At 41.5% G+C, this 17,827-nt stretch overlaps 2 protein-coding genes across 2 annotated transcripts in view; one reads left to right on the top strand and one right to left on the bottom strand.

The window, feature by feature from the left end:
- Window positions 1–2,312: 2,312 nt before the first annotated feature.
- Window positions 2,313–9,284, bottom strand: LOC142015849 (endogenous retrovirus group K member 7 Env polyprotein-like). The gene is made up of 4 exons (XM_074999737.1): window positions 9,162–9,284; window positions 6,250–6,309; window positions 4,134–4,430; window positions 2,313–3,646 (listed from the first exon to the last, which is right to left on the bottom strand). The coding sequence occupies exons 3-4, from the start codon at window positions 4,380–4,382 to the stop codon at window positions 2,774–2,776; spliced, it is 1,122 nt and encodes a 373-aa protein (XP_074855838.1). The 5' UTR covers window positions 4,383–4,430; window positions 6,250–6,309; window positions 9,162–9,284; the 3' UTR covers window positions 2,313–2,773.
- A 1,512-nt stretch (window positions 9,285–10,796) lies between these two features.
- The window catches only part of LOC142015812 (disintegrin and metalloproteinase domain-containing protein 9-like), a 61,122-nt gene continuing 54,091 nt past the window's right edge, over window positions 10,797–17,827 (top strand). The window contains exons 1-2 of the mRNA XM_074999615.1: window positions 10,797–10,866; window positions 16,379–16,476. Coding sequence (XP_074855716.1) covers window positions 10,797–10,866; window positions 16,379–16,476 — 168 coding nt within the window. The remainder of the gene's footprint in view (window positions 10,867–16,378; window positions 16,477–17,827) is intronic.

The following is a 17,827-nucleotide window of genomic DNA, read 5'->3' as shown; positions in this document are numbered from 1 at the left end:
ATCTTCACAGTAAAAACAAGGATTTCCATTCTTTAGTTTAAATAGTAAGACGTGAAAGACACCGTGTTTGGGAAAAAAATGATGTTGCTCTTAGAAGATGTAAGAACCAGAGGGTCAGTCACTGAGTGAAATGAATGCATCAGGTTTAAAACAAAACAAAGTGCTATTTCACACAACACAGAGTCAACCTGTGGAATCCATTGTTACAGAATATAGTGAGAGTCAAACTTATAAATAAGTTTAAAAACAATTAAATACTTTCATGGAGGATAGGGGCATTAATGACTATTAGCCAAGAAGGTCGGAGACACAATCCCATGGTTGTGAGCCGATGCCCAGGTGCCAGCTAAGGGTCCGGTGGGGCAAAGGGGGTGATGCCACACCAGCAGCTACGCTAAGCAGCCAGGGCAGGCTGGGTTCTTTGGTTTGGGTACAGCAGCAAGAGGAAAATTACACTTAGAGAGGCTTTAACAGTTACTTTTTATTTATACAAAGATAGAAACAATTTAACTAAGACAAATGATTAAAGTACAAGTTAGTACTTGTGGTTTTTAAAGGGGAAACAACACAATTTAACTTAAGAAAAGTTTTAGACAAACTAGCTAGCTTAAACTAATACAAGTAATGTGTACACAAGAAAGGCAAGTTGCAGGTGTGATTTTCACCCCTGCCTCTTAGACCTGGTGGAACCAGAGTCTTTCCCTCAATTCCTATAGGAAAGAAGTGTAATACAGGTGTAATTCTTACCCCTGCCTCCTAGATCCAGTGTGACCCAGAATCTTTCTCTCAATCCCTCGGGAAGAAGTAGATGCGAACCAGGCGTTCCCAGTCTCGGGAGTTAATTCCAGACCTGGCCAGCAGGTGTAGGTGATTGAAAACTCAAAGGGGGGTGGTGGTCTGCCAAGCCCCTTTATACCCCTTTTGTCACATACGCTTCTTCCTGGTCTCAAGTGGCCAATTGGGAGGAATGTGTTTTGAACCCCAGGTTTCCCAGGAAAGATGCAAGGCTCAATTGGCACCTGTGAATTGTGGACAATTGGGCACCTTTGGAGGTGATGGGCGGGGGGTTCCCCATTCTTCCTGGGGAAGTGATCAAGGCGTGTCAATTACTGAGATCAGCCAGAAGGGCGGCCATTAGCTAGCCCATTCACTGTTTGGTTTTTGTGTATAGTAGAGAGGCTGGGTGAGACAGCACACCTGCGTTCCCAGGACATCAAAGGCTACCTGTCTCCCCTGCTTGTTTCTCTCTCTGTCTCTCCCAGTGGGGGGGAGAGGAAGAAAAGGCCAAGTGGGGGGGTTCATGTCTGGCTACAATGGTGTAGCTGGACTAAGCCTCTAGTCATCAGAAGCTGAGTCAGTGGCTGGCTGACTCAATAATTGCCTTTTCTGTTCTTTCCCTTTGAAGCATCTGACATTGTTCTCTGTGGGAAGAGAGAATGCTGGGCGAGATGAAGCATTTGTCTGACTCATAGGGCCTTTCTTATGTCCTTATGTTTTATTATCGTTATCGTAAGGGTTCTTCTTCCTCATATAGCATCTGTTCTAGTTTCAGCTGAAGTCAGTGTTAAAATCTCACTGTACTTCACAAGTGTAACATCAAATGCAAATAAGGAAAAGAAAACACTCAGGGATGTGGCCCCTAACTAATATTTTATCTGGAATAAATGTCCAGTAGCTCTTTTACTGACAAATTATTGTAAAAGCTGTGTCAATGAGATGGGGGGAAAAAACCCACTGAGAATGTAATAGCAATAAGGGCTTTTTTTCTACTGGTTGAACCTCTCTACTCCGTCACTCTCTCGTCTGACAACATCTGTTGTCTGGTATGATTTTAGTTAGCCAGACAGCTACTTATCATGGGTGTAGCCATTTTCCGTGGTCCTATAAAATTTGTTTTTAGCCACCCAGTCCTGCTTCTCAGTGTTCTGAGCTGTTATTTAGCTGTAATTTACCCTAAATGTCTTCTAAGAGCCCAGTAAACAGTGGATGTGTTGGAAATGCTGCTAGACAATATTGACCTCCTCTGATCCAGCAAATTCTCTGATTTGGCACTGATCAGGTCCTGAGGGTGCTGGACTAAAGAGGTTCAAACTGTACTTATTACACAAGCATAACTGTACAGTTGGGTTAATGTACAGACTCATAGAGCCCAAATCTGTAAAGATTATTTATATTGTAATCCAAAATGAATTTGGTGAATGCTAATGAGACACCACAGAAATTAGAGATGTTGTTTATTTTTTATTAGGATACTAACTGGGATCAAGGGTTCAGATTTCTTTCTTGCTTGTAGTGCAACTTTATTTCCTCAATATTAAACAACTAAAATATTCAATTGTTGTGACGCTTTACATTTTGGCTGAAGAAACACAATTAGGAAAAGAGAAAAATCTTCAAACTCCTTAATAAGAACAAATTCATATCACAAAAGTGATGGGTGTCTGTAGTATTTCTTTTCTCCCAGGTCCCAAAGGCGAGATGCCGCGAGGGTTAAAAGACAAAGACAAACATAAAGACAGCAGGGGACCAACAGTTCTGAAGACTGAAGGCCCTGAGTTTATTATTCTCATAGCTTTTATAACCAAGTGAGAACACATTATTATGAGAAAAGCAATCAGCTATAATACAACTAGCTCAGCACCTCTGTCTCTAGAAAAACCACATCGTTCCTCCCAGTCCTTGAACATGAACTCTTGGAAAACACCTAGTTCAAGCAACACAGCTCCCCTGTGGCTTGCCTCCAAGAGAGCAGATGTTTCGTTTGCAAAACATGTTATGTTGCTTTAGATGCCAAGAGCACAGCTGGGCCTGGGAGACATGTAGGGGGGAAAGGCAAAACTCCTTCATCTCCCCCTTTTTGTTTTCTTGCTACTCTATGCAACATCAGAGAAAAAACAGCAACTTGCTGCTTACAATTGGAGGATATGTTTCTGCTTTTCCTCCAAATAATAGAAAGCAAAAGCAAAAGAATCAAAATTAGGCCTAACAATACAAGAGCTGAGCCTCCTAACAGCTTAATATGTTTGAGTGGATTCAAAGAACTTAGGCCATCCACAAGGCCATTTAGCAATTTCGATCCAGAGAGTAGTTCTAATTTCTTATCGAAAGCGGTAAAGATTTGGTTCTGTAGTTGTTGTATTTCAATTGACAAATTTCCTTGACCCAGCAAGTGTTTTTTCACATTTGCCCACGGGAAGTGGGTATCATTATAAGGTAAAGGGGTAACACAATAAGAAGATACATTCCAATCACATTGCATTCTTAATTGTTTCTGCATGCTAACTATCTGATCGCCCAGCATTATGACAGCCTGTTGGAGATCAGCCATTTGAGAGGCTAGCTGGCTATCAACCTGGCGTTGGGAAGTCCAAAGTCTATCTGCGTTAGCATGCCACTCTTGTACGAACTCGGTGGTTTGAATCGTTTGATATAAGGCCGCTCCAGCTACCGCCGCCGTGGCTGTGACGGCAATGAGTCCCATAATCACGGCAATTAGCAGACCGATAAATCGTTTGGCTCTTTTAAGGATTCTGCTTATGGCTTGGTCGATAAAGTACATCTCAAAAGATCGCTGCCAAGACCGAGGCATTTGAACGGGGATCCATACTCCGGTCCATGCTTTTAACAAATACATCCTATCTCGTGACTGATTAAAAGGAATAGAATGGTTAATACATGTATAAAAGGAACAGTTATGACAGCTAACAGAGAAATCACTCTCATTCCATACTGCAGGGCCAATCATTACCAAATACGGCATGCGAACGCAAGCCTGGATGTAATGGGTAAAGTTGAGATGAAATGTGACATCTGAGGGGGTACTGTTTTTTCCTTGGGTATACATCCCTCTCCATGCTCGCACAGGTTGCAGGGCTGTGGCTAATTTCCATAACGAGTCATGGATGGGGCCAAAGGGCAAGTGAGGGGCTGGAGGGGACATACCACCTCCAAGCCAGACAATATTTCCTTGGGCACTTGTATATACACTATTATTTGCCTTATGCCATTTGAGGTCCAACACGATATTCTTTCGCTGAGCCGAGCCAACAGGGCTCCAATCAATGAATAGCGCGGTTAAGGGGAGGGTTAGGCACATATGCCCAGTATGTGAAATTTTGTGTTGATGCACTTACGGTTGTGGTCAGTACCGCCAGCATGGCCAGAAACAGCGAAGCAGCTGTCTTAGGCTTCTGGGTCTCAATCAGCACCTTCTCGGCTTCTTGAGAAAGTTTCTTGATCTGTCCCCAGGTAGGTGGGGTTGTCCGACGTGTTCGAGCCAGTGGGGTTCGAACGTGTTCTCCCACATTCAGCGCTCTCATTTCTTCCACGGGGGGAACGATATCAAACGGGGGCGCCATCCTCGCTCGCTTGGGGGTTGTCATATCTCGGCTTGATTTGTTGGGCTGGGACCCAGCGTGTTTCTCCAAGATCTGTAAAGATACAAGCAAACCCTCTGCCCCAAATCTTAACCGTTCCCGGGACCCATTGTCCTTCATCATTTTTCCAGTATATAGGTTGATTCAAGTTCTTTCTTTTGTTTGTAGACCAATGTTTTTCTGCAGCGGACATATCATTTATTGTGGAACTATTTAAAAAATTAAGAGTAAAGAGAGCCATATGTAATTGCTGTCTGGGTGTTATTTTTCCTAAATGTGATGTCCATATTCCCCCTTTTTGTTTTTCCATCATGTTTTTGAGTGTTCTATGGGCTCTTTCAATGATTGCTTGACCCTGAGGGTTATAAGGAATACCTGTGGTATGCTGAATAGCCCATTGTGCCAGGAATGCGGCAAACCGCTGCGAGGTATAAGCAGGCCCATTATCTGTTTTAATGTGTTTGGGGACGCCCAAGACATTGAACGTCTCTAATAAATGCTGAATCACATGATTTGTGGTTTCCCCCACTTGTGGGGTGGCCCATAAAAATCCGGAATGCGTATCAATAGATGAGTGCACAAAGCTTAATTTTCCAAAAGGGGATATGTGTAACATCCATCTGCCATAAGTCATTCGCATTGAGTCCACGGGGATTTACTCCCGGGGGAAAGGTAGGGGCAGTAATAGGCCCACATGTGGGGCATTGGGCCACTATTTGCTGCGCTTGACTCTTGGTGATGTGAAACTTGCGAGTCAAGCCAGATGTGCTAATGTGAGTTAGGGAGTGGTAGTCCTTTGCTTGCTGGGTGGTGCCTACCAATAGCTGATCAATGCGCTGGTTCCCTGCAGCTATTGGTCCCAGTAGGCCGGAATGAGCGCGGATGTGCGTGATAAAAATAGGGTGTATACGAAATCTAACAAGGGATTGCAATTGCAAAAACATTTCATGCAATTCGGAGCAAGGTAGGATGATAGCTGTTTCTATATGTTGAACAGTAAATTCAACGTATTGGGAGTCAGTGACTATATTGACAGGGCACAAATAATCGGTAAGCAGTTGCATGACAGCAGCGAGTTCAGCCTTTTGCATGAAATTGAGTGACCGATCCAGCTTAGCCACGCTGTCATCGAGAGACGCAGAGAGGGCAAAATACACCCATGCTAGGTCTCTGACTCTTTTTTTTTTTTTTTTTTTTGTGCACAGCTAAAAAATTAAGGCTCTGTAACTAGTGTCAAGATATCATTATGTTAGATGGCAACAGACATCCTTGTATTGGACTGCAACACAACTTGCCAACACCTGCACTTTGCCAGCACACAAAAAATAAACAACAGCCCCTTATAACCGCACGCCTACAACTGCAGCCCAAACAAACTTGTAACTAGTCAAGCTCTGAGCCCGACCCTGCTGCCAACCCCTTTGTCACTGCAACACAGCCGGCACAACAAAAGAACCCCAACCGCTTGGTTACTACAGCCTGGCCGTGGGTGAGAGCGCTAGGAGCTGCCTACTCCAACAGCAAAAAACTGGGCTGCCTAGGACCCAGGGGAGCACCCCACCACACACCACCTGGTCACCGGCCAACAGAATTGGCGCAGCGAGCAGGGTACACATGCAGCAATCCGTGGCACCAGCGGTGGAGATGATGGGCTGGATGGCATTCCTGAGGGGATGCTTAGGCGTGGCAAAGGTCAGCAAGGTAGTCAGGAAGATGAGGAGGAGTTCAGGTGCCATGCTGTCATCTGGGTTAAAGGTAGCTACAACACAACTAGGTCTATAACAATTACTAAAAGTCTATTAATATTAATATGGCATCTAGCAACATGCATATATTATACACATTAAAATTCTTTGGTGTGTACTGATGTTACAGGTGGCCGTTGCCTTGCTTCCTCCCAGGGAAATGTGCATTCCAGGTGGTTCCTTCTTTTCTGGGGAGAAAACACAAGGTCAGCCAATCTTGGATGTGATCCAAGGCTTGGTAATGGTTATTGGTTCCCTTTTAGAGTCTAAAGCAGTCTACACCCCCACCTTTGTAAGAGTGCAGTACATGAGTCTGTGTTCCCAGGCTAGGGTGTTTAATTACAACAGTATCTCCAGGATTAGATTTGGAGTCCTTGAGTGGCACAGCCGAAGTTTAGGAAATTTTCCCTGTAGGGAAGAATCCTCTGCTGATTGGACTGCCCGTAGGGGTTTGCTCGTTGTTTAGTCGCTGTACCACCTCATCCAGCCTGTTTTCCCAAGTGCCAGCCGTGGGCCTCAAGTGGCTTTTTAATAGCCCATTCCAGCGCTTGACTATGCCGTTGGATGGGGGGTTTGTTTTTAAAATGTGAGCTGTTGTCAGACTGGATTTCATGGGGTGCTGGGACAATTGCTGTTAAGCGGTCTAGTCCCATAATTGTGAACAGTCCTGTTGCCAATGGGGCAGGGTATGCAAACCAATTCCTGAAACAACTTCCATTCCAGTCAGGAAGTGGGCCAATGTAATTAACCTGCCAGGTTGCCCATAGTGTTTTCCCATCTCTTAGTCTGGCAAATCGCTGTCCTTCAGCTGTGTGTTTTCAGGTTTATAGCACAGATAGTACAGGCTTGCAACAGGTCTCTAGCCTGTTGGTGGGTGATAGGCCACCCCCTGATATGTGCTTGCCGTACCAGCTCATCACTCCCTGTGTGCCCCAGAGTCTCTTGTAGCCATAGATACAAACATCCCCCATCTACTTGGGTGGCAGAGATCTGGGCTGCTGCATCTGCCAGGTTATTTAGCTGTGCAGCCGGGGTGTTATTCTTTTGCTGGACTGACGCATGCCCTATACTTAGGGGTTGTTGGGTGGCGTGGTGGTACACACTAGGCATTCCCACCCTCCATAGAGATTCCTTAATTAAGGTGGAGTTCTGTGCGGTATCAGCTTTCCAGCATGGACATTCCTCTACCCACCCCGAGAACAAACAAACAATAACCAGCACAATTTTTAAAAGATTTACATTTGGGTAGCTGAATAAAGCTCATTTATAACTTCAGGAACAGTCCTAAAGGCAGAAATCTGGTTGCCAAAACTGTCTTTACAGGTTTGCCCACATCGTGGGCTTGGCAGACAGGGCAAGCCAGACAGTAGTTTGGGCTACTTAGGAGAATTTGGAAGCAAACCAATTTGCTTGAACAGCAGTAATCATCCCCCTGCTTCGCTTACATGAGTCAGGCTGTGGTGCATGCAAGCAAGATAAGGGAGAAGGACCTTGGGTGCAACCAGGCGGCCGTCCGGGGGGCACCAAAGGTGTTCAGGATGCAAAAGGCATTCATCCAGTCTCCAGATAGTTTCTTCTGAATTTAGGGCCTGATCTTAGAATAATGCAATATCAATAAGGGTTGCAATAGGAGACTGGGAATCTGTAAAAATGGGAAACAGTGAAGTGGCCCAAGGGGGGGAAAGGTCTGCAGCTTTAGCTGCTGTGTCAGCCAAGGCATTTAATAAGGCAGCAATATACAGACCATATTGTTTTCATAAGCCCATGTATATTTTAGCTTACCAACATAGACAATTTGATAATGCTATTAATAAGATAAGCACAAACATAAAATACAAAACCACATTCTTCATTTAAAAAAAAAATTTATGATGTTTAGGTTGTTCTTCAGTAACTACCAGCTTTTCTCTGTGTTTCTGAAAGACAAAAGAATACTTTTCTACCCCCTTTGGGGTGGCAGGTTGCATATTGGAATATTCCATTTACAAATATGCTCAGTTCTTTCTAAACTCTGCAAGTTACTCACTCTGAATTTTCTCCAGACCCTTTAGAGTTAAGGACTTACTCATTTACTCTTAACCTCAAATCACATGCTTATTTTTCAAAATGACATGTTATTGGATATTACCATTTTAAGTATCACTAAAGAGATTTAGATCTTTTATTCCTATATTGAAAGGTGTCCATATCGGAAGGCGTCCCCTCCTTATGGATGCACCAGCAGGACAAACAGACAGACAGACAACATTGAACAAAACTCCATGACACATACACATACACCACAATATAAATGTTTACACGTTGTAACACAAAGAGTTAAGAACTTGAACGAAAGCTTTTAGAGTTGGGCAGTTTCTTCAAGGTTTTATAATCTGGGCTTTTGTCCAAGGAGCTGTATCTCACAGCCAGATACAAAACTACTCCAATATTCCTTTTTCTCTTTTAATTTATGAGGGGAGAAAGATTGGGCTCCGGCCGAGCCACACAAACACTAACAGGGAAAAAGCTCAATGATGTCTCGCGAGCATTATGATTTTTCTTCTGTTTAGAATTACCATAACACCCTGTCCTTTCATCTCCCATAACAGGCTGATCCCCTTGGCCCTCTTCACTAGAATCTCCTGATTCCTCCGATAAAGCCCCGTCTCTGTTAGGGACCCTGCATCCGACTCCTGTTTCCGCTAAGGAGTCCGGCGAGGGGGGTGACCCTCTTCAGAGCCAGACTGCAACGGCTCTAAGGCACAGACTACAAGATTACAAAGAGACCAAACGGGGAGCGGGATAATTTCCCCTCTTTGGTGCGCTCGACGCAGGGCTTTCATAACCAACTTCCACTGTTTTAAATTTAGAGCATTTTTCTCACTTGGGGTAAACCAGTAACAATGTTTACAGACAAGATCAAAAAGTTTCTGAAACGTACTTTGTTTTACTTTTACTCCTGAGCTTCTCAATAAGGTCTGAAGCAATTGAATATAAGAGGAGTAAGCAGATGGGGAATTCCCCATCTTGACCCTGCCCAAATCCCGAAGGTCTGACTCACCTGGTCTAAAAATCCCCTTCGGTCCCTCCGGCACTGATACACCACCGTTTCCGTCTCATGGACGCTTTTCGCCTCCAGGTCCCTGTTCGGGCGCCAGATGTAGTATTTCTTTTCTCCCAGATCCCAAAGGCGAGATGCCGCGAGGGTTAAAAGACAAAGACAAACATAAAGACAGCAGGGGACCAACAGTTCTGAAGACTGAAGGCCCTGAGTTTATTATTCTCATAGCTTTTATAACCAAGTGAGAACGCATTATTATGAGAAAAGCAATCAGCTATAATACAACTAGCTCAGCACCTCTATCTCTAGAAAAACCACATCGTTCCTCCCAGTCCTTGAACATGAACTCTTGGAAAACACCTAGTTCAAGCAACACAGCTCCCCTGTGGCTTGCCTCCAAGAGAGCAGATGTTTCGTTTGCAAAACATGTCATTTTGCTTTAGATGCCAAGAGCCCAGCTGGGCCTGGGAGACATGTAGGGGGGAAAGGCAAAACTCCTTCAGGTGTCTTCCCAGTTTGTATGAAGACCTTGTTTACATGTATCAGAGAGGTAGCCGTGTTACTCTGTATCTTCAAAAATAACAAGCAGTCCTTTGACACGTTTATAGACTAACAGATATTTTGAAGCATAAGCTTTTGTGGGCAAAAACCCGCTTCGTCAGCTCACAAAAGCTTATGCTCCAAAATATGTTAGTCTATAAGGTACCATAGGACTTCTTGTTGTTCTTGTTTACATGGGAATCCAGAGAATGCTTGTGCATATGGAAGAAATGAATTTCAGAATTCCTACTTAAATTGCATAAGAAGTACCACTTCTCAGTAAAATATGGCAAGTAGATGGTGGTACATAATTTTTCAAAATGATTTGTACAGTTCATCCAAATTTAAAAATGTTGTTTGTACCTCGGACTAAAATGTGGCATATGAAAATTCAGTAAGATCATTTTGCTTTTGGGAAAGTTTAAGAATGACTCAAAATCAGACTTATGATGGCAAGTTTTATTGTTAAGTATGGATTTCTGGATTATAGGGTTAATGTATGTGATTTCTGTGTGTTCATGGGGACAATATTTTCAAACTTTTTTTTCTAAATTAAGTACTCTTGTAGTGAAAAACAAAGGACAATTACAAACTGAACCTGAATAATTCTGGTGCATTTTAAGCTGCATTTTTGTTGAGGTGGTTCATATGAACTCACTAACCTAGCTTATAAGGTGCTTTGTTTTCCTGTCTACCATTTGGGAATACATTGGTACTGTCTCTGAATTCTAGACTTTGATCTGAAAGTGTGTTAGAACAAATCAGTGTTGCCCTCTCATCCTTACAAAGAGTTCAGTCAACTGGCCTTTTCCAATCAGTGTTTAGGATCATATTATACTGGGTTTATTTTAAGTTGTCCAACCAGTTTTTGTCAAATGCAAAGTGAGAAATTTGACTTCCTTCTTCTTTGGGAGTGTTTGTTGACATACCTGAGACACTCTTTCAATGCTGTTTATTGTTTGCGTTGACAGCAAAAGGTTCTAGTTTTTCTAGTTCCTTCATTTAGTGGAAACTGCTGGTAAAAATACCATTCTCCATAACACAGTGTTTCTGAAAATCTTAGTAGGTGAAGTGTTTTCTCAGATAAACTTAAACATGTTAAAACGCAACTTACTTTGGTTTGGTTTTGGACTAATTTTTATTGGAAAGCCAATTCGTACAGCAGGTGAGCTTCAGTTTTATTATTCAGTTGCAAGTTATGTTTATGCACGTACATCGTGATCCAGAACTCTTAATTCAAGGAAGATTCTTATACCGGTCCCGGAAAGACCTATAGACTGCACGATGAAGCCTATGCAGTGTGTATGTTGTGTGTGTGTGAGAGAGCAATATACAAGTATGGCATGTCCTTTTTCCATGTCATTGGTCAGCATATATAACAAGCAGTCTTGCTTGTTTTGCCATCTGAATGGACTGGAATTCTGAGCGTAATTATTCTAGTAAGTTTAATAATGCACAATTATTCCTGCAGATGGGTTTATATTCCTTAATTTCACTTGGTTGTATTATGGTACTGCTTTGAAGCCAAGGCACCATCATGCTGGCCTACGTACAAAAATTGGTTATGACAGTTGGATTAACTGTAGCCCTCATCTGTGATGAACAGTGTGTAAAAATCAGGTCTTCTGTGATGGGAGGGATTTCCCTGAAAATAATTGTATATTTTTGTTGGACTTCTCATTTTTAGTCTTATTTATTTTAATTTAAGATTTGATGAAATAACAGCATGTATGGAACGTTAGTGGTACAGCCTTATATTTGTGACTCAATTACACTAATTTTTGTACCTTCCCTCCACTTCTATAACAAGGTATAAATTAGTAGAAGTTGTTTTAAAAATTAATTTGGTGATGTTTAATATCTCTGATCAAGCAGCATTATAAAGGTAATTGGATAAAAGATATGCACTCCAGTGCCATAGTTTTACATAAAACAGACTGAGAAAATTCAATTTTATTGACACTTGATGGGGAACCTCATACATTAGGGGAGGGCAGGATTTTATTCAATATGTAGAAAATTAGCTTTGTTACTGCATTAATTTATAACCCTGGGTGTCTAAACCCTAAGCCCTGATTCAGTGTCCTCTGGGGGTTCCAAAAGATCCATCTGTGCTTCATTTCCCTCATTGTTAAAAGTGGATAAAAATAAATTCCTACCTCATGTAGGAAAGAAGGGGGATGTGCAGAGTAGTTAATATCAATATGAAGATGAAAAGCAACATATGCAGTCAGTGCTAAGTACTAATATTTTAGATGGCTATTTTATGTTAGTTAAAACATCTAACTACTGAAACATTAAATCCTACCAGTGTTAAAGATGCCAAACATGTTTTGTTGTGGCAGCTGTATTATTTTAATTGGAGAGTCCTTAATAATGTTGCACTATCCTCAACCCTTAAAAGCTTTAGAGAATTTAGTGTGGAAGAAACCCTCTACAGAAATTATACTGAAGTACGTTCCATATCCTGTCGGAAGAGATCATTATGATTTTTTGTTTCACTTTGGATAGCTTCCATGAAATTTTCTGTTTCATGGATGATCTTTTGGTATATTTGAGATGAAATCCCTTAGGTTTGTTATCTTACAGAACAGTTTGAGTGGGGAAAGCAGTTTGCTTTTTTAAAATTAATTTATAGTTTACTCTCCATTGGGCCCATTAAAGTCATTGGGAGACTTTCTGTTGATTTAGCAGGGATTAAACCAAACTCACTGAACAGCCAACAGACTGGAAGGAAAGGTCCCTGAGTAAAGTTCATCATTTGAGCATGGTGTTTATGTTAATGGAAATCTTTCATTGCTGAGATTAGACTCTAACAAGACTTTTGATCTCCTGCTTCCTGGTTAGCATCTGGCCCATTGAAGTAGTTCCGAATTAAATGCATGAAGTATGTTGGAATAGAGAGCAGTGACGACTTTAACAGAAATAAACAAAATGGGACATGAAAGCTGTCTTTGCTGGATTATCTGCATAGATGAGTGGGAAGCAATGTGAGGAAACAATATTTTGAAAATTGCGAGAAGGAGAGTTATATGGAACCTTGAAGACAAGAAGTGAAAATGTAATTCAGTGCAGAAGGAGAAACCTGGCAAGAGAATTCAAGGGAAAAGTGAGGTTGATAGTTGTATAGAAAGAAAATTTTGGATTGATTAAAATCCAAAATAAAAACCCCAAGAATACTTTTTTTCTGTTTTATTTCTAAAATGGTCACCACATATTTATTATGTTAAAGGGATTATGAGATAGGCATTTGAGTACATGGCATGTTGAAGTGTACAGTCAATAAATGTGTGGAAAAAATAAGAGGGTGCACATGAGAAGCTTTTATCTTCTCCAGCATAAGCTTTCATGGGCAAAGACCCACTTCAACAGATGCATAAGTGAGGGGGTTTCAGAGGAGGGTTTAAAAAGGGAGCCTCAGTCAAGGGGAGGGCCAGAGTTGACAGTTCAGTCATGGAGGATGTGAACAGACCCTGTCAACTCTGGCCCTCCCCTTGACAGACTCCCTCTTTAAACCCGCCTCTGAACCCACCGCCCCAATTCATGCATCTGACGAAGCAGGTCTTAACCCACGAAACCTTATGTTTCAAAATATTTGTTAGTCTATAACGTGCCACAGGACATCTTGTTGTTTTTGAAGATACAGACTAACCCAGTTATCTCTCTGATACCTATCATCTCCAGTTATTCTTCTTGCTCTCTGGATAGTCTGAGAGCATCTTAGGTTTGACCATGAAAATAAGCAAATCCTTGCAGGACTGGGGATTTATTTATGTACTTAGCTTTACACATGTAAGCTGTCTTTTTAAAGTCAAGGCAACTTACAGGAATTAAGCTCATACCCAAAGTTTTCCAGATTGTGATCTAAATTGAAAGCTGCCCCCTACCCTGCCCCAGTGTGCCTTATTTTGCTTTTTTCTAACAGGTGGTTAATAGCTAGGAAGCTATTGAAATACAGGTTGAAATAGGCTTCAATGGCTTCCTAGCTATTAACGATCTTATTAACTTGGACTTTGCTAATATACTGTGACAGACCCCTTGACCATTCTTAAAGGGTCCTGCACTTCCAATCGGCTTCTTGTAGGCCTCAGAGACTCAGGAAGGCCCCCCTCGTTGCCCTGAGACTTCCCAAGGGCAAGGGTCTCCCTTTATCGAGCCATGTTCATCATAGCCTAGTCTGAATTTGGTGTAGAGGAGGTTCCCTTCTCCTCCTGTCTTGAGATGCTGTGGCCCTACCCCAGTTGGTCAGCCCCACCAGGGAGAGTGGCGAGGGGAAGTCCCACCCACTGCCCTGGACTCCAGCCCAGGGACCCTAGGCAAAGAGGGATCCAGTGGAGCTTTTTTCCCCTGCCCCATGACAGCTCTCTTTCCCTGGGCCTCTTTACCCATCACTTCCTTCTGGGATCTTTCCCCCTGCACCCTGCTGCTGGTTGGTCAGGTCAGGTTGGGTCTGCACACCTCCAGCCTCATTCTCTCTGGGCACCACACTCCTGCCTTCCTGCCACCTGGGGAAAGCCTTTTATAGAAAAGCCTGAAGGCCGTTATGGGTCCCAGGTGCTTCAATTACAGCAAAGGTTTAGCAGCAGAGGGGGTAGTCTGCTATTATAAAAACATTTATGAAATAGGCAATAAAATAATATCAGAGAGGTAGCTGCAGCTTTGAGAACAGCAAGAAATCCTGTGGCACCTTATAGACCAACAGATATTTTGAAGCATAAGCTTTCATGGGCAAAGACCCACTTCATCAGACTCATGCATCTGATGAAGTGGGTCTTTGCCCACGAAAGCTTATACTCCAAAATATCTGTTAGCCAATAGAATAATAATAATTCTTAGCACTCATATAATGCTCTTCATCTGCATATTTCCAAGTAGTTCCATGAGGCATTATAACTGAAAACATTAAAACTGAAGTACACTTTTGAAATAAATAACATTTGTATTAGAATATGTTAACCTTTTACAGAGTATTGTGCACTAATTCTCAAAGTTTGTTAATACACAATGATTGTCCCCATTGGGAGTTGAGTAAATTTCCATTCTATTTCCAAGTTACAGTTATACCAATGGGGTGAGAGGGAATCCTTATTTTAAAATAATTGTTTACTGCTTTCCCACATTTTTGCCTATCTTTCCACTATCAAATTTGTTTTCTTACTAATACTAATACTTTACACCTGTGTGGTGCCATTCTTGCCAGACTTTGCCAAATAACTTTACAAATTATATGCATGCAGTAACACTGTATTACTACTATGCCTTGGGTGGAGTGTGGCAGCCAGGCAAGAATAGCATGATGTGTACCCCAGAGGCACAAGGAGAGTATTATAAAATATGGATTTCATTTATGAATAAATTATGAGTTAATTTCACGTATGTCAATGCCCGGACATAATTTTCTATATAGTTTTGATAAATAAATAAAATAATCTCTGGTAGAATTAATACAGATTGTGCTTATGTAAGCAGAAGTTCGTGATCAATGTACTAGAATGATTCCCAAATTAAAAACCACTAGCTAATTAGCAACTGATACGAGGTAGTAGAAAAAAGTTTACTTTACTTATATGTAAGTTTTAAATACTCTTTGAAATAATACAGTAAAATTGTTAATCTGTTGAGAAGAAAGTATATCACAGCTTCGTGTTCAGAAGGTGCAACTTGATATATGATTGAGATGTTGAAACCTCAAATGAAAACCAAAATTGTCTAAAATAGCAACAATTTCACTGAATTTGGGGGCTCAATTTTTTCTGAGTCTTTCGTCTATTATGGTACTTTATTATGCTCAGCGCACTTCTCTGAGGGTATGTCTATGCTGCAATTAAAAACTCGTGTGGCATGTCAGCTGACTCAGGCTTGCAGGGGATTAGCTAAGGGTTTTTTAATTGCAGGGCAGACATTTGGGCTCAGGCTTGAACCTGGACTCTGGTACCAGATCCTCAGCATCTGCACCGCAGTTAAACAGCCCCTTAATCCGGTGGTGGGCGGCCTAGGGTAGTGAATGGGCCACTTAGATTTGATGCAGAGCAAAAGCATGGCTTTCACAGTCAATTTTGTGTGCAATCACTGCGCACCTCACTTCACATGCCCTCACTTTACCTGCATGTCACTTTAATAAGACTGATAGGAAAAAAAACTACAAAATCCGGCAACTCAGTGCATAGGCAACAGTAAATAAATGTCTTGTGGGCCACACCTGGAACCCTGATTGGCTGTATGCAGCCACTAGGCCACAAGCAGCCCTCCATTGCCTTAGCCCAAGCCCTACAAATCCCAGTCTGCTGATATAGACCAGTTGGGGAGTGGAGGGGGTGCACTTAATTGCAGCACAGGCATGCCATTATTGATTTCAGATGCAATTATGGGCAGCACTCAGTACTCCTGCCTCAAGTATCAACTTCTGCCTCATGCCCAGAAAATGAAGACCACCCTGGCCACCTGTGAAAATTTTACTTTACATGACTTGCCCAGCATAACATAGGAATTCTGTCCAAGGCAGGGATAGAAACCAGTTTACTATGGGGCATTCAACTTCCTTAACTATGAGCCTGTTCCTTCTCTTTCTGCAGTTATCTGCCTCTGATCAATGTAATTTTCAGTGGTGACCATTGTGAACATAGTTTGTGTATTATTTACACTTTCTATTTTTTAGAGATTTTAAATTTTATTTTTAGGTATATCATCTCATCAGACAGCTAGACTTTCAACATTTGAAATAATTACTCCAGAATGTTTGACAGGCAGGGAGAAACGCCACGCATATTTACATGAGGTTTGTTTTTCTATCAAACTTATTTTTATTAATTGTTACTGTTAATAATGTACTACATAATGTCTAAGAAATATGCCCTAATGTGTAGAATGGTAATCTCTTCTAAAACCTCTCAGCAGGTTGCATATCTGTGTGTGAATTATTGTGTTGTCAGAATTAGATTCAAAACAGACTTGAGAAGCTGTTCTCAGTCCACATCCCACAAACTTCTAGTTCAGTTGTTACCTTTGTTGGCAATCTTAGCAGAGACCAAACTCTGAGTGAATATGCTGAGAGCTGCCAGGTGTTTTCCTTAGGCCAGGTTAGACAGTGTACAGAAGTTTGAACTGACATTGTCCACGCTATCTCTGTTCTTTAACTAAACAGAGGACTTTAGTCATCCTAGTGCCTTTCACCATAAATACCAAAATACCTGCATTGCACAAGTAGACCCATTTAGTTCTTTGAGTTTAATTAACTGATTAAGGGGTGATGAACCTGACACAAGGCTCCCAAGGGAGAAAAATATTTAGTGATGTTTGAGATAATCCTTGTTCACTCAAGTTAGTGTGGTTACCAAGGAAATACTGGATAATGGATCAGATTTAGTCATCTTTCAGTGAACTGACCTTTGGAATCTATTTGCATATTGTTCATTAGACTATGATGAATTGTAAAAGGAGTCCCGCCCCCCATAAGGCATTATTTTGTGGTTAGGTTTCAAAGAATTTGTTTCTCTTTTACATAGTGAATGGTTTTCTCTCTTTTTTCATAGTCAAAGTTTTAAATGAAACATATAAGATAAATTATGTTGATATGCATGGATTATATTGACACTACAAGCAATAGCCCTGTGTTAAGCATTAATGAATTATTTTTAAATATTATTTTAAGAATAGTGATGTGAGAAAAATACAGGAGCTGATTTTTCCAAAAAAAGAGAGAGGGATCTGATTTTCCACATTTGTCTCTCTAATGGTGCTTCCCTACACTTTTTACAGCATAACTATTAAAACACAACTCTTTGCGTTGTGATTTTCAAAAGCACTGGTTGGTAGCCTAAATTTGCTTCCGCTGGAGTCATCGGTACCACTGCAGTGATTTTGTATCACCGTAGTTACGCCAATGCTAAGTGCTTTTGCAAAGCCCACCACTAGTAACCCACCCATTGGAATTTCTAGTTGGTAATCACAAAAATAATCACTGAGTCCATCTCCGTAAAATAAGCCACCCCTTTCTTTTAAGCACCGTTTATTTTACACTTGTCATTCCATAAAATCATTTTCAAAAGTCCCATTGTAATTTTTATGCCAAAAGCTTTAGAAGAATGCTAGTGTTCTATGTTTTAAATTTGAAATAAGATGCATAGAAT

The sequence above is a fragment of the Carettochelys insculpta genome, chromosome 7, assembly GCF_033958435.1.
Source record: "Carettochelys insculpta isolate YL-2023 chromosome 7, ASM3395843v1, whole genome shotgun sequence".
Lineage (NCBI taxonomy): Eukaryota > Metazoa > Chordata > Testudines > Carettochelyidae > Carettochelys > Carettochelys insculpta.
Note: the sequence above shows the minus strand (reverse complement) of the source record. Positions and strands in the feature narration are given on the sequence as shown.